The sequence below is a fragment of the Setaria viridis genome, chromosome 9 (assembly GCF_005286985.2).
Source record: "Setaria viridis chromosome 9, Setaria_viridis_v4.0, whole genome shotgun sequence".
Taxonomy (NCBI): domain Eukaryota; kingdom Viridiplantae; phylum Streptophyta; class Magnoliopsida; order Poales; family Poaceae; genus Setaria; species Setaria viridis.
Window position 1 is genome coordinate 14,187,180 of NC_048271.2, and position 20,729 is coordinate 14,207,908.

The 20,729-nt window shown below is 45.0% G+C and overlaps 3 protein-coding genes, 1 long non-coding RNA gene and 1 other non-coding gene across 6 annotated transcripts; 3 read left to right on the forward strand and 2 right to left on the reverse strand.

The window, feature by feature from the left end:
• Positions 1–349: 349 nt before the first annotated feature.
• On the reverse strand, positions 350–488 carry LOC117841150 (small nucleolar RNA Z247). Its single transcript, XR_004637180.1, has one exon. It is a non-coding gene; the product is annotated as a small nucleolar RNA Z247 (small nucleolar RNA).
• Positions 489–3,238: 2,750 nt separating this feature from the next.
• On the forward strand, positions 3,239–5,127 carry LOC117839866 (uncharacterized). Its single transcript, XR_004636905.2, has 2 exons — positions 3,239–3,955; positions 4,208–5,127. It is a non-coding gene; the product is annotated as an uncharacterized lncRNA (long non-coding RNA).
• Positions 5,128–6,811: 1,684 nt separating this feature from the next.
• On the forward strand, positions 6,812–11,071 carry LOC117836305 (DEAD-box ATP-dependent RNA helicase 12). Its single transcript, XM_034715709.2, has 10 exons — positions 6,812–7,292; positions 7,697–7,757; positions 7,919–8,153; positions 8,753–8,991; positions 9,429–9,680; positions 9,767–9,947; positions 10,135–10,223; positions 10,314–10,387; positions 10,501–10,667; positions 10,752–11,071. The coding sequence occupies exons 1-9, from the start codon at positions 6,961–6,963 to the stop codon at positions 10,577–10,579; spliced, it is 1,542 nt and encodes a 513-aa protein (XP_034571600.1). The 5' UTR covers positions 6,812–6,960; the 3' UTR covers positions 10,580–10,667; positions 10,752–11,071.
• Positions 11,072–11,690: 619 nt separating this feature from the next.
• On the forward strand, positions 11,691–14,705 carry LOC117836306 (tetraspanin-10). Of its 2 annotated transcripts, XM_034715711.2 has the most exons (11): positions 11,696–12,094; positions 12,669–12,781; positions 12,877–12,931; positions 13,051–13,106; positions 13,326–13,373; positions 13,465–13,513; positions 13,629–13,712; positions 13,818–13,885; positions 13,993–14,118; positions 14,203–14,278; positions 14,433–14,705. In XM_034715711.2, exons 1-11 carry the CDS (start codon positions 12,044–12,046, stop codon positions 14,505–14,507), a joined length of 801 nt encoding a protein of 266 aa, XP_034571602.1. In that variant the 5' UTR covers positions 11,696–12,043; the 3' UTR covers positions 14,508–14,705. The 2 variants fall into 2 exon arrangements, with proteins under 2 accessions (XP_034571601.1, XP_034571602.1); XM_034715710.2 differs by having other exon boundaries at positions 11,691–12,781.
• LOC117836304 (NAD-dependent malic enzyme 59 kDa isoform, mitochondrial) lies at positions 14,673–20,052 on the reverse strand. Its single transcript, XM_034715707.2, has 19 exons — positions 19,671–20,052; positions 19,463–19,559; positions 19,247–19,365; positions 18,972–19,139; positions 18,500–18,628; positions 18,263–18,323; positions 17,999–18,102; positions 17,836–17,919; positions 17,627–17,733; positions 17,436–17,541; positions 17,215–17,328; positions 17,031–17,096; positions 16,177–16,249; positions 15,974–16,060; positions 15,833–15,887; positions 15,685–15,756; positions 15,441–15,503; positions 15,198–15,312; positions 14,673–15,110 (listed from the first exon to the last, which is right to left on the reverse strand). Exons 1-19 carry the CDS (start codon positions 19,818–19,820, stop codon positions 15,039–15,041), a joined length of 1,842 nt encoding a protein of 613 aa, XP_034571598.1. The 5' UTR covers positions 19,821–20,052; the 3' UTR covers positions 14,673–15,038.
• Positions 20,053–20,729: the final 677 nt, after the last annotated feature.

The following is a 20,729-nucleotide window of genomic DNA, read 5'->3' on the forward strand; positions in this document are numbered from 1 at the left end:
TCAGCATACCAATTCATGTCAATGCCATAGGTTGCTGCACTGGAGTTGGATGGCTTGTTGCTGTTGTTTTGATGGTTTTCATCATACCTATACCAACACTCCAAAGCTGTATGGTTAGGCCTGTCACAAATCTAGCATCTTGGTTTGGAGTTTCCCTGTCCTCGAGTCCTAACACTAGTGTGGTTGCCATTGCCTCCACCAGTGCTCCTTCCACCACGATAATTTCCTCCATGGCCACGGTAATTGTCACGGCCTCAGTTGTTGTAGCCACCTCCACATCCTCTTGATACAGAGTTTGGAGAGGATTGATATTGACCACCGGAGTTATCACGAAGCATCTCCAATCTTGTTTCATATGCCATAACTTGAGCATATAGTTCGCTGAGTGAGATGTGATCGGGATGGCCCATAACGGATGTAACAATAGGATTGTAATCACCATACAAGCCTGTGAGTATGAAAGACACCATCTCATCATCTTCGACCTTCCTTCTAGCACCTGTGAGCTCATCAGCCATCGCCTTCATCTTATTGAAGTATACTGAGGTTGTCATATTCCCCTTTTTCAAGGTTCACAATTGCATCCATAGATGAGTTACTCTCGCGCGAGATTGAGCAGAGAACATATTTTCCAGAGCCACCCAAACTTCTATAGACGAGGATAGGGTCGCCACTTGTCCCAACACATCCTTTGTGACAGAGTTGAACAAGAAGGCGAGGATCTGCTGATCTTGTGCCAGCCATGTGGAGTACACATGATTGATGACAGCCAACTTGTCTTCCTTAGCGATCTCCAATATTTCAAGTGGAGCTTTGTTGGATCCCTCTAGGATTCCTAGCAGCTGTGCCCCCCCCCCTCTGATGGGAGGAAGGACCTGAGTCTTCCATAGGATACAATTATTCCTGGTAAGCTTCTCGATGACTTGAGGACCGAGTGGAGCAAGCGTCATGGCGGAGGAAGAGGACGCCATTGACAGCAGATGATCTCTAGATGAAGAGAGCTCTGATTACCATGTAAAAGTATAAGGTAAGTTTGTAAACATGGTTAGCAAACTCGCATCCCACGAGTCCATATTATATATGCACCAAGGCTGTCAAGAATACATGGAGTTGTGTTACAACTTGATCAACAAGAACATGATTCAAACTAGACCTATCTCTAGTCTATCTCTACACGTACAGATCCTATCTTGAGTCCTTGTTGTATCAGACATGGACACTAGCCCCTGGAACAAAGCTAGTGTGTTACATAGGATATCAATTTATCTGACAATGCTTACTTGCCATTGTATAGATGGACTCATAAATACCGGTGTACATGTCCTTATACTTTATGAACATAGAGGCAACTGCTCACCCGCACTTTCAGCCATCGGATCGACATCAGAGTGCTGAGATTGAGCCACATAATTTCAGCCCTCCAGTGCCGATCCGATGGTTGAGAGTGTGCCACATCATAGGGTGGGTAGCTGGTCCTATGCTCATAAAATCCACTTTGGGCGTGCATGAATTTTGGGAAGAGGATTGGCCAACTGTTGGAGGAAGGTTTTTCGGGTTGGTACCCAAAATTAGAGTTTTGGGAATTTTTTTTGGCACTCTTGGAGATGCCCTTACTTAATTAGATCATACGCTCAGCTAAATTGTTGGCCACACGAACAATTATAACAAAGTTTGGGATTTGATCTAGCTATTGGATTGTCGGCGTTTTGTACCGCCGACCAGTCATTATACACCGCGCTCTCCTCACTTCCGATGGCTAGCACACAAGATACAAGGGGTTATACTGGTTCAGGAAGATCCCTACGTCCAGTTTCGGCAGGAGTCATTTCCTTGGATTGAGTGCACTGGGCTTACAATGGGGTGCTTGCAAGCAAGCGTTTGTGTGATGCGTGTGTGTGAACGAAAATGTGTGTGAGTCAGCGAGAAAGAAGACCCGTTTCTCTTTATATAGGTCAGGGATCGGGCGACAATTTGTTCGAGAAATGGAGGGGCCCCCGACCTCAGAGGTCGAGGGTTGTTGCGTGGTTGGGTGTTTCTTGCACCAAGAAGCTTCCTTGTCCTGTTCCCTTGGCCGATCGTGGGCTTCACATGCCTTGTACAGTGACTCCTGTGCGGCGTGGGCCGCTTACGCACGGCCTGGCCTGTCCCGCGGAGTGCTCCCGTCCCGCCGCCAACCCCGTGGCAATGAACGGGATGGGAGCCGTTGCTGACGTCCGTACCGGTAATGTGTGGGCAGGCTTGGGTTAGTGGCATGGACGGGGCGTGCCGCTCGTCCCGACTTTCCCCCCACGCCTTCATGCCTGGCGCTGGGCCTCGCCTTGCCTGCGAGCCTGTACGGGACCCGTCGTGGGGGCAAGGTCTTGACCTTGACGAGTCACCCTGGCGCGAGGGTGATGATGATGTCGGGGCGCGTGGGTGCGCACGACCGCGCGTGGCCTCGACCTGCGAAGCGTCCTAGGCAGTCCGAAGGGTGTAACCTCACCCTTGAACCCCCTGGCCAAAGGTCGGTACCCTTGCTAGATCACATCCGCATGTGGGGCAGTCAAGGAAGCCACGTTCGTATTTGATGCCTCCAGTACGGCGCAGGTCTTCTTGAGTCAAGGAGTGAAAGGGGCGCTGTGGGCCCCTCGAGGGTCCCACCCCGATCTGGTCGGACTTGGAGGACCGTGGCCCTCGACTCCCGACCAAGGGAGGTGGGAAGGTAGGCTGCGGCGTCATTTGGGCCACGTTTCGCACGCTTCTAGCTTGTTGGGCCTCGGGCCTCTTTGCGCCTGCTTGCCTTTAATCTAGGAAAGATACTCCTGGTACAAGCATAGTACCATTTTTATAATTAGAACTGAACCTTTTTTAACTGCTATCAGGTTATATTCGAATGGGCAGTACGCTATTCTAACATCGATGAAGTGCATCAGAGATAGACTGCAGGCCTCCATGGCAAGCATAGTCACCACTCACCAGCGACAAAAGTCCAGGATAATTTTAGTCGTTTCCCTATCTATGTACTATAATAATAATAAAGATCCAAAATAATGGAAATTAATTTTCACCTCAAAATATACACCAATACCTCTCACAAAGGGTAGGACAGGGTGTGACAGGAGGAGAGGGAGACGGAAAAATTGATCTATCTATCTATATCTATATATACTAGTATAAAGATCCAAAACAATCGAAATCAATTTCCACCTCAAAATATACACCAATACCTTTCACAAAGGGTTCACTCGGCAAGGTAATACACCAATACCTTTCACAAAGGATCCACTTGGCAGGGTAAAAAGGTGGGTGTGACAGGGGGAGGGGGAGACGGAAAAATTGAGAGAAGGAAAATGATCCTGCCAAATCTTCCTGTTTTTTTTTCACCGCACGTTTAGACTTACCCACCCACGGTACCCGTCCGGCATCGCCCTCCCTGCAATCACGCTCTTGTTTCCTTCTTTGATTCATTTCAGCTCGTGTGCTTCCTTCTTTGATCGATGTCCCTCTCTCTTCTCTCATGCCTCTCCATTTTCCCGGCCTCCCGATCGGCTCCAGCGCTGCCGCCTGCCCATGCATCCCATCGCGTCGTGCTTCCGGTTGTACGTTGCACGCCGCCATTGTCGTCATGCTCTTCATCCATTCCGACGTGCATACGCAATAGCAGTGGCGGCGGCGGCCCACATCCCGCAGAGTAGTCATTCGTGGTGGCTGTTCACGAAGGAGGCGGCAGACGTGACGGCGGCTCACGGGCCAGGCTCGGCCTGTCGTGGACTCGAGGCCCAAGACACCGTCACACTTCCCTCGCTGACGAGCGCGGTTGCACTCTCCCTCGCTGGTGATCACCGACCGCCGCCTCCCTGAATACGAGCACGAGGAGATCGGCGAGCAGCGGGGGCATGAACAGGAGGCGGCAGCAGGGGATGCTAACTCGCTAAGGCGCTGATGAAGAAAGGAGACAATACCACGCTGCTTTCAGGTCGTGCTCCTAATCAGTAATCATCAGTTATCCTTGGCTGTCCAATCGAGCATCTGGCCAGTGGCCACCACGGAATTGAGAGTCTGATGACCCTCTAAATCCTGTAGACGACTAGACGTACCTCCGTAGAGACATCGATTTCTTCTTTTGCAGCTTCAAGCTTGTTTGGACTATCTTTCAAAAAAGCTTCTTTGGACTGGACTGGATAGATTGCTCGTTTATTTTATCCATGTACCATATATTTCAGTGCAGGCCTGGATGGATTTCGTTGGGTCAATTTGGATGGAACCATCATGCTCGATCTGCCATCTGCAACACAGGCAGTGTCCTGCTGACTTTCAAGTGAGGTGCGGTGAATTTTTTCCCTCCCTGTACTTCCTCGTACCCATATATGATTCATTGCACTCATCAATCGGCATATATAATTTGTCAGTTTAGCAGCAATAGAATTCCTGAAGTTTGACAATTGAGTCCGCATGTGCTGAATTTGTGATGTTTAGAACCTCTGGGATTGCTACCAGTGTCTCTCTTGCTTAGATTACAAGTGAGTTTTGTTAATGAAGGCATTCTATCAATTTCGTAGTGAACTAATATTTTTTTTTGTTCTTGAAGTGGTTAGTAAAAAGTATTGGCTACCAGGGCACATGGTTCTTGGTAGATGATGCCTTTCATGCCACAAGTAGGATTCATATTGCTTGGATTTGCTCCCTTCCCGCTCCCTGCCCAGGTTTAAGATCAGTGGCGGAGGGGGCGCCCAGGGGCCAGGCCCTTTAACAATGAAAAAGAAAAAAGGGATTCCTGGCTACGCCCCTGCTTAAGATCACTACTGCTGCCCGGAGATAGACATCACGGAGTGGAGACTGAAGCAAGCTTGATTGGATGGAACACATGGTCAAGGTGCTCGTTGGTCGTAGCAGCGGCTCCTGATGACGCAATGTATATGTTAGGATTTCAGCTCAATAGGACAGTATGTCTTCTCCTTCAGTAATGTATATGTTAGGATGCATAGTTCCACCATTTCAGTTCAATAGGACAGTGTGTATACGTTAGGATGCATAATTCTAATTGTTTAATTATGCATAGGTTTTACATTATTAATCATGACAATTGTATTCTCAATTATTAGGCGCTAATGATGCAAAGATAATATGCACACTTGGCATATGCTTTCCTGTTGACCTGTGGTCACTAGAGTATTAATCATTTTCTGTCTATCTTTATTAGGACATTTGGTGAGTCCTTGCTGACTTGATTATATAATCAATTAATCTGTGGGTTTTTGTCGCTTTTATAAATTTGTTATTTGAATATTGTCTTCTACTGCTCATGTTTTATCTTTACAACAGTGCTTCACAGTTTTAAGCTATTTTGCAAATGTGCATCCTCGTTTCTCCGCTCCACATTATTCAGTTGTGATATTTTTGGGGTATTATGTGAAATGGAAAGCATGCCATTATGGCTAACCAAACATAAGAAAATAATTAAAGAAACTAATTTATGTAGCCTTCGTACTTTAATTATTTTCTTTTTCCCTCAACATGCCATTGGCAGTTATGATATTTTTTCTATCCATGCTTTGTATATAAGGTTATGTATTTTCACAAGGAGCTTATTAACTTATGTTTCCCCAGAGTACACTTTAAATCTAATGCTTAAACCTCACAGACCTAGAATATATCACACATTTGAAATTTCAATGCCGGATCAACATACCCACTGGCTAATCAAGGAAAATGATTCAGTGAAGTTGGTCAGGGTTCACGAAGGGTAAAACCGCATGGGCTTTCATTGCCTACTTGTTGTGCATGGTTCAGTAAAGGTGGCAAGGCCTCCAAGGTAAACAATCAAAATGTTGGCAAACAGATGCCCAGATTAAGCCCATGCTCCATCTCCATATTTTTTAAAGATGTATAGCGATATGGTCGTATCTTCATGTAAGCACCGGATTGTGTGACATGAAAGGGTTGTGATAATTTGATGATCAATGGTTTTTAAACATGTTTACTTTTAAACACGTGTGAGCAACTGATACATGGGAAAATTAGTTGGTGATTTATCTGGAGCCCTTTAAGTGCTGGTAATTGCTTGGTTCTAAATTTAGAAAATAAATAAAAATAAGAATAATTAGCAAGTGATTAACTGAATCCTGTATTTTTTATGGGCTATTCAATTTGGGGTTACCCTACCAACTGTAACCGAGCTGGCTTAATTTCCTTATGAGCCAATTGATTATAGCTTTTTTTCAAATTAATTTGGAAATATGCTCTTGCCGCATCTACACCTTTGCTACAAAATATAAAATATTATTTATTAGACAGTCTAAAAATATAGAATTCCTACTTTCTTGACTTTTCAAAAACATGTGCGTGCCGCACATGCACTTTACTAATTTCCTTTCATGATAGCGTGCCACCAAGCTGAGCTGCTGACAGTTCAATTTGCATGGCATACATTTCTCGCTAGTTTATAATTTTCAAGGATCCAAAATTCTAAGTAAACATTTTCTTCCCTTAAAATAAATGAAATTAGCAACGTGTAACCTCTTACTCTCTCAAATTCCAAATATAAGTCATTTAAATTTGTCCTAATTCAACTCCTTTTAACCATGATCAGCGATAGCTAAAACTCATATAAATCAGCAAATGTTAATATTATTAGATTAGTCATGAGAATTATTATAATTATATATTCTTAACTACTACCAATCGAAGTGTCGTATTGTATAGTGTTTGGATCGTGTTTAAAGAAGTTACAAGGACTTCCAAAGTTTGCAATTTTTTCTTTAGAATGATTTGAATTCTCGATCACATGCTCTAAGCGGAAAGCTTCCAAAGATGGCCCGCCCGCTTCCTCCCCAAGCCTACCTGTCAACCTTACCCATTCGAAACCCAACGCTCCCGGATCCACCTCCAAAGTCCAAAAGCGAAACCCACGAGCGCCGCAACGGCGAAACCATCGGAACCCTAGATCTCTCTCGCCCGAGCTCCAGAACCCTAGATCCCGCCATGCACCAGCCCAGAGCCCGCTACCCGCCAGGCTACGGCTCCGGCGGCGGTGGACGTGGCGGCGGAGGCGGCAACGGAGGAGGAGGAGGAGGAGGAGGCGGTGGCGGAAATCACAACTACTACGGCCGAAACCCGCAGCCGCAGCCGCAGCACCACCACCACTACCAGCACCAGCAGCCGCCGCAGCAGCAACAGCAGCAGCAGCAGCTCGCGCATAGGAATTCCTCGCATCTGCACCAGCAGTGGCTGCGGCGCGACCAGGCCCCCGCCTCCGCCGCGGGGCCTGGAGATGCTGCGGGGAGGACGGCGTCGCATCTCGACGTAGACTCGAGGTACTGGCTTTGCTGATTTGCCCATCGCCTCCGTGTTTTGGCCTCTGCTTGGTGCCGTGCCACCCTGTTTGTGCTTTGTTTAGCTAGGTGTAGAATCGGCAACACACACCACGCAGGGTACTCGAATGCTAGATAATTGATTTTGGTTGCTGTCTTGCTGCATTGGGTACCATAGTTCTACTGTGATATCATGCTGATGTTAATGAGCTTGCTGACTGTTCTTTGATTAGGTCATGTGTCTGGAAAAAGGAACCTAATCATTGCTGTATGCATGTTTCAGTGTAAAATGGCAAATCCCTCCACCATGTGTTTTTGATGCATAACTGTGCCATGTCAACAATTTTTGTCACTGTTGCATCTGTTCTCTACTTCCCACTATATAAATAATTCACTTGTTTGTTTAGTTCTCAAGATTGGAAGGCGCAATTGAATATACCAGCTCCAGATACACGCTATAGGACAGAGGTGAGTTCTTACTCTTATTATCTTTTCATGTTCTAGTATATATGCACAATGTATCCCAAATTCTTTGAACTGTCTCAGAGAAGTTTTTGGATGTCTCCCTTTTGTTTATATATGTACAGGCTATTGATTATTTTCTCTGATATTTGTATTATCTTACGCAGGATGTCACTGCAACAAAAGGCAATGAGTTTGAAGATTATTTTTTGAAACGTGAACTGCTTATGGGCATCTATGAAAAGGGGTTTGAAAGGCCATCTCCTATTCAAGAAGAAAGCATTCCAATTGCACTGACTGGAAGTGATATTCTTGCAAGAGCCAAAAATGGCACTGGGAAGACTGCTGCATTTTGCATTCCAGCACTTGAGAAAATTGATCCTGAGAAAAATGCCATTCAAGGTGAATTCATGTGCTCAAATTTAGAAAGAACCATAATTAGGGTAACATTTTTTATTGCTGGTACCGATGTAGGCAATTTAATTGGCTAAAAAGACAGTCCAAATTACTGTTCTCCAATTCCACCATGTATCCATTCTGCTCTGTTAATGTTACATGGCCACTGAATTATTGCTATATTTATTACTGTTGATGACGTCGATGGATCCAAATGTAGTGAAAGCACGACTCCTGTAAGAAATCGTTTCGTATGTCTTAAATTTTAGTCTGCTTTTTGTATTTACATGGAGAGATAGTCACAGAAATGTAACTGTTGCTACTGATAATACATATGAAATAAGCAAAGCATTTGTGTTCTAGCATTATATGGCTGATTGACAAGACTGAAATAGTAAATAATGCAACAGCATTCTGTTTTCTTTGTTGATCATTGGCACCTTCTCAGAAACATTTGTTGTGGGTTTTTTTTTTTTTGAAATGCCAGTTTTACATCCACCTTGTAATGTTCATTGTGTGTTCCTTGTTGTTTGTCTCTTATTTTTGTGAACTTTGCACATTATTATATATAAAAGTAAACTTTTTCTGGTTTTGTGGGTCTTCAGTTGTTATACTGGTACCAACAAGGGAACTGGCTCTGCAGACTTCACAAGTCTGTAAAGAGCTTGGGAAGTACCTGAACATTCAAGTTATGGTCAGCACTGGAGGAACCAGCTTGAAGGATGACATCATGCGTTTGTACCAACCTGTTCATTTACTCGTTGGTACTCCTGGCCGAATACTGGATCTTACCAGAAAGGGCATTTGTGTGCTAAAAGATTGTTCGATGCTCGTCATGGATGAGGTATAATGAGGAACAAAGCAAGTACCACCTTTTCTTGTGCTGTATCTGTATATGTTGCAATCGTATCTTAGGTATTGGAAGTGCGTTCTATTGACAAAGTTGCTTCGCCCCATTTGATTACATTAATCATCTCACTGTAATATATTGAAATTGTAGAACCTTGCTGAAAGAAAAGAAAATGCTATTGCCTTTTTTTTCTATTTTCATCAACTTTACTGTGACATTGGCCACCCTTTTGGTTATGTGCCTGATACTAATCATTGATAATCTGCACATATTAATACACTGCTAAAAAAACATCCTGGAACCCTGATCATAGAGCATTTTTGGCCTTCAAATTTCTACAATTTGCTGATTTGCAGCTGCAGGGTGCATTTTACCTTTAAATAAATGTGTGCATGGCAAGTTGAACTAAAACATTATTATTTAACATGCAGGCTGACAAGCTATTAGCTCCAGAGTTCCAGCCTTCTGTAGAGGCGCTTATTCATTTCCTTCCACCTAGTCGGCAACTGTTGATGTTTTCGGCAACATTTCCTGTAACTGTCAAGGAATTCAAAGAGAAATATCTGCCTAAACCTTACGTTATTAATCTTATGGATGAACTGACCTTGAAAGGAATCACTCAATACTATGCTTTTGTTGAAGAAAGGCAGAAAGTCCATTGCCTGAATACACTTTTCTCTAAGGTACAGCAAACATTAACTCTTTGTTCTAGTTTCATCCATATTTAAGTATAAACTGACACGCTATCCTGTTTTTGTGTTCTGGCCAGCTTCAAATTAATCAATCCATTATATTCTGCAACTCTGTTAATAGAGTTGAGCTATTGGCTAAGAAAATAACTGAACTTGGTTATTCATGCTTCTACATTCATGCTAAGATGTTGCAAGACCACAGAAACCGAGTGTTTCATGATTTTCGCAATGGTGCTTGCAGAAACCTTGTGTGTACAGGTCTGTACCGATTCCTTGTCAAATATTTTCTGATATTTTAGGAAAGATTATAATTTTTTGTTGGATTGGAAAATCTTGTTTGACTCGCATTTTCCTATCTTATTGGTCGTTCATTATGTAATTACTTTCAGCACATGTAGACATGCCATTTATGTTGTATATCTTATTGTGTCTCTCTTTACTGCAGATCTGTTTACCAGAGGCATTGACATCCAAGCTGTTAATGTGGTCATTAATTTTGACTTCCCCAAGACCTCCGAGACATACTTGCACAGGGTACTTTGTTATCTCGTCTTTTTGTAGAACCTCTATGTGTTTTATAACTTTGTTGAACTTAGAAGTTCCTCAATGTATGCATTTTTCTAGGTTGGTCGTTCTGGTCGATACGGGCACCTTGGTTTGGCAGTGAACTTGATCACTTATGAGGACCGTTTCAACTTGTAAGTTTGCACTGCAAAAGTGCATACATCATTTTGATGTCTCTGAGTAAATGTAAGCAGTACCTCTCTTGTATTGAGATTCCTGATCCTTTCCTTTTCTCTTTGTTTTGCAGGTATAGGATTGAGCAAGAACTCGGAACAGAAATTAAGACAATACCTCCACAGATCGACTTGGCTGTATATTGCCAATGATCAACGCGTCAGTTTCAGAAGCATCAACGCATTCATTTTTCATGAGAAACTTATCAGGCAAATACAGATGTACATAGCAACCCATCAAGTGAGTTCTCCAACTAAGGTGTCACTCGTTGCAAAGCTCCTTGTATTGTCTCCGATAACACCGAATTCTCTCTCGTACTTGTAGGGCTCGTTTTGGTGCCTTGATGTTTCCAAGCTTACTTCAATCAGTAGAGGAAGGGTTTCTTGTCGGCACTGATACTATTCAGTTTAACTGAGGACATGCACACTGGGCTTGCTTGGAAGCCCGGAACTTTGATCAGTCTAAACATTTCTTACCTCATAGATCCTCTTGACGTTTTCATTCTACTTGTTTACTAGTCTAAGTTTCGGTTGCTAGTTATCACCTTGATTCATCACCTGTTTCCATTTTCTTCTGTAATGACACATGGATGTTTTTTTTCTTAGCCTGCCTATTTTGCGTTGATTTTGGTTTTTCATGGTCTATATGGTTGACTTCAAAGCATCTGTGTACCTTCTTTTCGAGAATACCCGTGTCTTTGTAGTAGGATCCAAACAATCGACTCTGGATATCAAAAGCTCTGCGATGTTAACGAACTGCCCAATGATCGTCAAGAATCTGCACACGAAAGCGTCGGAAAATTGTTCACGACTTACTGCGTTTTCAGGAGAAACCGCCGAGTCCTTTGCTAGGCTCACGTCAAACAGATTTCCAATTATACAGTGTATTCAGAACTCAACTCATTCGATGCTGTCAATTTTACGGAAAACAAATACCGGAGATTGCTGACGTGTTTTTTATGCTTTTCGGGATCCTTGTTGGCCGTGGGCCGTGGCAACGTGACTACGCGAGGCAACAAGCAGTTTTCCCGTCGCCAAAGGCGAAACGGCGGAAGCATTCGTTGATTCGTGAACCGATCGTGCTCGTGAATCGTGCTGACTCAGGCACCGCAGCGCACGGAGAAACACACGGCGCGACCGCGCCTACCACGTTCAAACCCGACCCCAAACGGACTTTTCCCTCGGCCCCCACCCCACCACCCCGGCCGGACCATCGGCCAGGCCGCACACCCCATATGCTCTCACCGCTGCCAGCCTCTGCGCTCCGCAGCCGCCGCCAGCCACCCCGCGCCGATTCCCTCTCCCACCGACACCTCGGCCCCACAATCGTAGGGCCCACGTGCCATCGTCTCCGCTCCCTGTGCCCACCGCGACGGCGCGAGCAGGTGCCCAGCCCAGCCCGCTGCTGCTGCTGCTCATCTGCGCCCGTGCCTGGCTTAGCTGCGACCGTTGTCTTTAAGCTCGCACGCGAACCGAACCCCGATACACTCTGCGCCAAGTCACTGCCACTGCCTCCGCCGCCGCCGCCAGCGTCCGTCTCCACCGGTGCCCTCGTCCCCGGCCGCCGCCTCGCCAGATCCCGTCCAGTGACCCGGCTGGTTGCGGAGCGAGGGGAGGATGGGCAGCACCAGCGGGTTCGTCATCAGGTGGATCAACTTCTTCACCATGGTCAGTCGGTCGGCTCGGCCCAGCTCACTCCTTTACCTCCCTTGCTCCCCCGCCTTCCTTCCTCGAATCAGAGGAGGCCTTTTGCCTCGCTTTGCTTTGCTCTTGCTTCGGGCTGATTCTCAATTTCTGTTGTGGCCCTTCTGCTCGATTATTTTTTCGAACATTTAGCAGCCTGATTATTTTATTTCTTCACTGCTCCGAGTGATGAACTGGCGCCGCTGGCAGGGCTTCAGAATTCATTCCTGGCTCAGTTGTGGTTTTATGATTCAGCGCTTCATTTCACCTACGAATTGTGGGTTTTAGCTTCACGACCGTGGCTGATTGCTCAAGTGCACTTTCCCCACCATTTCGCTTTACCTTTTCTCTGATTTCTTTTCCTTTCTAAACATGCACTTTCTTTGAAATTTTGTGTTCGTCATTTCGTCGTCCTCCATCTGGTGGCTGTGCCCCGTGCATTTCCTGTGTTAAGCTGCACTGCTTCCCAATTTGTCCCACATTGATTGATAGTTCATGTCAACATATGAACATAGGGACAGGTATTGCTTACGAATCTTGCATTGTTATTCTTGGACAGATACTGGCACTACTGGTGGTGGGTTTCGGGTTCTGGATGAGCACCCACAACGATGAGTGTAGGCGATCCTTGACCATCCCTGTCATAGCCCTTGGAGGAGTGATCTTTCTCATGTGCGCATCTAATCGCATCCATCCCCATCCCCTGGCATTACCTAGCTGAATGTGCTCCCCATTGTAACCTGGCTCACTGGCAATTTGTGCGGCAGATCACTCGTTGGATTCCTTGGTGCTTGGAAGAACATTTCTTGCTTGCTTTGGACAGTATCCTTCCTTTCCCGTGAATTGGATAAGTAAAGTCACAGTCACATGACTGCGTGTCTTGGTTCCATGTTTTTGGCTACTTTTGGATTTATCTGTTACCTTGACATGTGGCCTTCTAGTACCTAATCATGCTGTTCGTGGTCTTGGTGGCAATCATGGTCTTCACGGTGCTTGCGTAAGTTCCTTCGATTCATTTGTGATTGAACAGCCTTTATTTAGCTGGTGACTTGGTGGCAATGATGGCACACTTTTGCTTGTTGCTGGTGTGCACATTTATTATGGTGATGGTATTGTTAGAATTGTACTGCACCGCCTAGGTGTTAATTACCAATTGACCAAATGAAAGAAACAGCCGTGTTATTGCTTAACAGTGTCTTTGTCTTTACTGCTGCAGGTTTATCATAACAAATACAGGAACTGGCCATGTTGTTCCTGGGGCTAGGTATGTGACTTAAAGTGATTCACAGAATGATCCACAGAAATCCGGTTTGCTTTAGCCACCTAAATTGAGGCATTTCTCATGTTCTATGCAGGTATAAAGAGTACCGTCTTCAGGATTACAGCTCCTGGTTTGTCAAACAGGCATGTACTCTTTCTTTGTTGGAAAAATTATGTTTCCTGCTATGCAGGTACATCTAAATATTCTTCTGCGCTGGCATGTAACACTCTTGATTTATTTTTTCTTTCCACACTCCAGCTCAATGACACTGAGAAATGGACTCACCTGAGAAGTTGCCTTGTGAAGTCAGATGACTGCAATAACCTGTCAAAAAGATACAAGGTCACTCTTTGACTCGTCCTCCATCTGATTTACCATGTCGTAGTTGCTCCATTTGCTACGATTAATGTTACGGTGGTCTTAATAGCACAACCCAACTTCATGCAGACTCTGAAACAATACAAGCTTGCAGAACTTACTCCCATGGAGTCCGGTTGCTGCTGCCCACCAGCCGAGTATGCAACAATGCAACTGAACCTTTTGCGTTGTATTGAAAGTTTGAAACTTTTGAACCTGCAACTGCTCACTATAATCTTAAACATGGTCATCATCTGATTTGCAGGTGTGGGTACCCAGCTCTGAACGCGTCCTATTTCGATCTGAGCTATCATCCGGTGAGCACCAACATCGACTGCAAGCTGTACAAGAATGCACGCTCCGTCAAGTGCTACGACTGTGATTCTTGCAAGTAAGCTGCTTGTCACCTCACCCTTTGGCTTAAATCATCAACTCCATTTTTGATGCAATGCTTACACCAAACATCTGGTTCTAGAGCTGGGGTTGCGCAGTACATGAAGACCGAGTGGCGCGTGGTTGCCATCTTCAACGTGATATTGTTCGTCATCCTGGTAAGCGTTGAGTTGAACACGATAACTGATAGCACAGCTAGTTTCAGACTAGCACATACTCCCTCTTCACAAAATGAAACTTTTCACCTTTGTTGTGCTTATCTGCTCCCTTTTGATTTTATCTTTTACTTGTGTTATTGTGGCTACTGGCTAGTCGTTCGTGTACTTCGTCGGCTGCTGCGCGCGGCGGAACGCTGGAGGTAGCGATGCAAAAGGTCGTGGAAGGTGACAAACACTTTGAGGTGAAGCACTTGGCCATCCGATGTGGAAGCGGGAATCAGCTTTAGCACCCCTGTAAATTGTTCCATCAAATTCCTTTGATGAAAGATACCTGGGCCTTTCTGTTGTGTGGTGATTATTCTCTCTTGCGAATGGGTTGTGAACATCTTGGAGGTAAAAAGAATGGAATGCCATTTCCTCATGACAATTTTGAGACAGAGCTAGAGAAGCTCCGGTGTCTGATACTTATTACATTTATCATGATAAGTACGCTTACTGTGGCAGTATGAAGCTCGATGGATCTCAAAATTGAACATTCTTTTGGTGAAGTAATCATGTCTAAGCAAATGAATGGCGCGATACAAAGCCATTATACGTATAACGTGGGCATTAAATCTCCGCCGAGATGCTTTCTAGCTGAGTAACTAAATTAAAAATGGTTAATAACGAGTGGCCAAAACAAATGCCTAAATCTGATACATTCCTTCCAATGGAATGTCAGGAACATCTGCTTCAGTGCAGCCCGTGAGAGTTTTCAGATTTATTTGTCGCTCACAAGCGGGCTGTAAATAGGGTACCACATTTTCCGAGCCACATAGTCCACCGTTTCCAACTGTCAACAACACGATAAACTTAGTTCAGACACTGCCATAGGCTTGAACTATAGGAATGTGACATGAATTTCTGTGTAGTATGGTACCTCTGACATGCTCCCAAGCTCCCTAGGACCCACATCGCAGCACCCCTCAGCCAGGTCTTCAGCGACAGCAGCACGGACGACTGCTGCGCCGACCTGTGCAGTGATGTGCCTGATACTGCAGTGTTTGGTGGATGTCAGTCAACCATTAGTCAAAATGGATAAGGAGTTCATATTACAATGAGTAGTAAGAAATGATTGGATGGATGTGTCCGGTAACAGCATGCAGTAGCTGATGAAGCTAACCTGGAGACTGAAGGGAAGAGGATTCCTTTTCGAATTTCATTGTCTGTGATGTATGATGCCAGGCTGCATTGCAAAAATAAGCAGATGCTTATCTAAGTTATATTCCACAAGAAAAACAAGATGCTTCAAATCAGATTAGGCGTTTGTGGAACCAGTGTACTTGATATCTTATGCCAAGCAAAGCAAAATGCAGGGGCACCTAATCTGGTGGGCCAACCATATAGTTTCATCAAGCAAGACTTACCACTCAGCTGCTGCTTGAAGCATGCCATCTGAAATATGCCGAGCACCTGAAAGGAGAGCTCCTAAACCAATCCTGAATATGACCAAATTTCCATCAGTAAAACTCAAAAACCAAATACTTGTCTAGGAGAGGTGAGAATTTATCGTACCCAGGAAACAGATACATGTTGTTTGCTTGATTAGCATAACCTGTCTTACCATTTCCTATGAAATCAAAACTTAAGCATCAGTGATCATCTACTAGAAATTATTGCTATAAAACAACGCAAAAGAGAGTACGCAGGAATTACCTAAAGAAACATTACTGAAAGGGCTTCCACTAGCAAATATCGCATTCTCTCCAACATGCTTGAATACATCATCAGGAGTACATTCAGCTGTAATGTAACAAGAAAGGACCAAAATTAGCACTTCATCTTCGGGTTCCTTTAAAAAAGAAAAGCATTTCATCCTTGAGTTTCCTCAAACTATCTGTGGGTGGCTGAGCACAAACCTTTAGTAGTTGGGTTGGACATTGCAAAAACTGCAGGGCGAGGAGAATCAGATTCTTTCATAGCCTTGAGAACCTGATGACATATGGAGTATTCAGTTGTAAAAATATGAATGCTTGGAGTACAATTTGGCATTTCCCAATATGGTCTTATACATAAAGACAAGGAGTGGAGCTTTGATGCTCAACATTCATCAGTAATTACAGTTGAGCAATTTAACTAGGAATGTGCTGAATGGTGAAATTTCATAAGAAAAAAATCTAGTATTTCACTTGAGTGGTGAACTGGTGATGGTGCCCAACACTTTGATCAAGAAACATTATTAAACAATGGTAGACTAGATTAGGCAAGTAAATAGCTCACAACAGCTAAACCACAATTTCTGTTCTGCTGCTGTGGAATTGTCAACAAAGTTCAGATATATTGGCCAAAATGACTAGTCCCTTCACTAGTTAGGCCTGACAACTCTGTCTATATGAGAAAGGTACATACTTGAAACTGTCGTTGTCCATGAGATCATTCATGAATCATATTCAATCAGTCTAAAATGGGAATCTTCAAAACTATAAGATTGACTGGATCTTTTTTTAGCATATGTTCACCCATAAGGCGGTAACTTATGCAGTCATTCACTAGCATCATAAGAATGCATGTTAATGGTATTGGGAATATTTTCTAGATTCATAAAACATCAAAGATCACAGTCCTTAACCAAACTTAAACGGATAATCTTGTGCTAATAATAAGCACCTAGATTGAGGACTGCTAAATCAGGACTGGTAAGATAGGAGAAAAGGCATTCCTTAACTTCTTGTGGAAACCTGAAAGAAGTAGGTCGTCGGATACTTGTGCTTACCTCCTCATTAAATATGCCCCCAACTCCAGATAGTCCTAAAAGCACATGAGGTTTAACTTTCTTGACCTGACGATCAGTATCAAACTGAATTAGTCCAAGCACACAAGCATTGGAAATAATCTAATATAATATTTTCTAAGCTCCAGCAGCTGAAAATGTAACTGTAAGAATCAAATTATCATACCACTTCAACAAGACTAGCTCCCTCATGGAGATCTGGGACCTCATCTGGACCATAGCCTCTGGCAAAACGTGCTACAGCAGGATCCAGACCCTTCCTAGCTTTCGTAATAAGGCCCTACAAGGTACAACACAACAGGAGCGCATAAGTAAACAGCCTCTAAATTTCACATATAATGGACCCTGATAAAAAAAACAGAAAAAATGTTTGCTTGCCTAACTTACATCTTTGTCCAGAACCCAGAATTGATTATGTCCTTCCCCAGTTCTATGGATCCCAGGCATCCTCAACATTGCCTGTTTAGCCATGCTTAGCACACCTATCCCAGCACTGGATTCTAAGGAGGAATTAGAATGGACGAACCACACTTTTGACAACATACCGTATAAAATAAACTGGAGAGATTCTACGATACCTTCCAGCTCCCACAACGACTATCTTTTGATTTGTAAAATCCTGCAGAGGCCGGCCTTGTGCTCTAACAGCACCAAGTAGGCCAGCTAGGGCAACTCCGGCTGTCCCCTATTTTAGATAGGATGAGCCCATCAAACAATAAGATATAAATTTGAACGAACAAAATCTTGCCAAATAAATCACATAATAACAAATTGGGAATCAAAGTACCTGTACGTCATCATTGAACATGCAAAATCTGTTCCGATACCTCTGAAGAGTCTCAAAGGCCCATTTCATTTGGAAGTCTTCGAACTGTGATTTTATCACTTCAGAAAAGGAGCAACATTGAACTAGCAAGTAGAGGATGACCTTAAACTTAAAGAGCACATACCTGCACAACTGCTTTAGGCCAACGTGCATGGACAGCCTCCATGAATTCATCTACAACAGCCAAGTATTCTTCTCCTTCCAACCGAGGTTGCCTTAGTCCTAAATCTAAGTAAATACCATTGAATAAGGTATGCGACAATGGATTTAGTTACTAACAAATACATCTTTTCTAAGCAAACAATATTCAGGTTTCCATTTAATCAAAGAAAAAATCGTGTCCTTACGAAAAATGTTTCAGAAATTAGGTTTAGTGTATCTTACGTACATAGCTTGTCCTCCAGAAGCTTTTCATTATTTGTCCCCACATCAAGCATTATTGGAAGAACCTGCAAGTATTGGTGTATTTCCAGAGAGCAGGAAAATAAGAAAAAAGGTGTGGCATAACGAGCAAGCTATTGAAGGTTTTTCTAGTTCGCCTGTTCTATAAAGTAAATGTAAAAGCAATATATCTGTAGTTGATGCATGTTCATTCCAGAAAGACAGGTAGTAGGATGTTTCATACCTTTTGTGGGTTAATACCAGCAGCTGCAACATAAACATCAAGTTTACCAATAGGTATGCCTATCCCCTGAACACCAAGGTCACCTAAGCCTAGAATGCGACTCCCATCAGTCACAACTATCATGTCAACCTGAAAAAGTGTCAACCAATTGCATGAAGGCAGGTCATACAGGCAGAAATGGAAGAAGTAATGCTGAATATTGTTTATATGATCTCTAAACAGAAAGGTGTTAAGCAATCGAGAGTTTATCATGGAAATATCAATATGTTTGAATGCAAATTACTGTACAATTACTTCTAAGCATTGGCTCATGGCATATTGAAAGATCTAGGAAACCACTAGCATCAATCAAATGTTATGATTCGGTTTCATGTCTTTTAATTGAATCAATACTCAAATAAACTCAACTTTCATTGCCACACTAGAAGCAATACTTAAAAAAAGTGCATTTAGACAGCAATTTCAATTATACCTTCTCTGCTGGCCAGTTGTAAATCATCGACATCATCTCCCCCTTATCCTTTGCACTAAAATACATCCCACGGGGTCGTCTGAACAGACCACTGTAATTCTCACAGACCAAGCCGACTGTGGGGGTGTATATTATCGGTGCAAAATCCTTGATATTGTCGATTAGCACCTGGCAAAAACAGAGCATATTATCACCGTACAAGCACTCCAAATTCAGGGCGATCACCATTGCATCAGTTTTTTTTTTATCCAAACACGATACCGCTGAGAGCTCACCCTGTAGTACAATGTCTCGTTCCGGTCGTGCAGCCTGTTGAGGATCCTCCACTTGGCCAGCGCGACGATGGAGTCCGGCTCGCCCCGCGTGTTGTTCTCCAGCGACCGGTACGAGTTTACTGCAACAAAAAAGCAAGCGCGCAAGCACGCATTCGCATCAGCAACGGTGACGGATTCCGACGCGAGCGGCCAAACGGCGGGAGGGGGGCGACTCACTGAATCGCTCGTACTGCTGCTCGAAGGACATGACGCGCGGCGGGAGCAGGCCGCGGAGGCCGAGGCGGTCGCGCTCCGTCATGGGGAACGCCGTGTCCTGCGCCCAAACGGAACGGAAGCCCCCCGGTAAGCTGAAACCGCATCACAGACCGCCGCGCGCGCGCGCAATCGCGAGATCGGGGGCGGGGAACGCCCGCGTGCTGCCTACCTTGTTGTACCATGGGTCGTGGAGGATGTCGTTGCCGCGCTTGTGCACGATGCAGGGCCCCGGGACGGCGGCGCCGGCGCCCGCCTGGGGCGCGGACGACGACAGGAGCCGCCGGATCTGCGCCGACCGCCGCGCCGCCGAACGCCACATCGCCGCGCGAGAGATTTCAGCCGACACGCCGCTCGGCCGGGGGTACGGACGCAATCAATGCTCGGCAGCCGCGGCCGGAGACGGTGGAGGAATTTTGAAGGGGGCGCGTCGCCGTGCGTGCGGGCACCCGCGGTGAGGGCAGGACAGGAGAAGAGGCCCCGATCGCGGCGGGGCGGGATGGGTGGGTCTGTGGGTGGTGGAGGCCTGGAGCCTGGTGGGTGATGCGATGCGGGGCGCGCCGCGAGAGCACGGTCGCGGTCGCGGCTCGTGGAGACGCGCAGGGAAGAGGGGGAGGTGAGCGGTGGGCGCGGAGGAGCGGACGCGGGCCGGGGCGCGGCTCTACTAGTGTAGGCGTTGTCGGAGGGGGGCCAACCGCGGCGACGAGTTCCGCAGCGCGAGCAAGAGCATGTAACTGGATTCGAAGCCATAAAGCACAGGATTTGCTTGGCGCACCCAGAGTACACACCTCTTGGGAATTTGCACGTCGGGACGTCATACACTTGGTGCAGGGCATATAGGTCATCGTTAAGATTGTCAAACCATTACTTTTACATGTAAGCAACACCCAGCTGAGTTGTTATTAGATTGCCAGATTCAGATGCCTAAGCTGAACTGTGTGTTTGACAGGTCGCACCTCGGCCCCACACGCGCTGAAGAATCTGCCTCAGGAGGAGCTGAATACCGCCACAATTCAGCCCCGACCTTAGGTGAAAACAATCGTCTAACTTTTGCTCTGTTCGCTTCAACTTATCAGCCACCGAATAGTATTTTTCTCTCACAATAAATCAGCCGTTTCATCTTTTCAGCCGACTTATAAATCCAGCCGAACAGAGCCTTTAATTTTTTTTAAAACCAAAAAAGACGTGGCAAGTTGCAGCCATGCACCAGACGATCAATCCTTCAACCTAC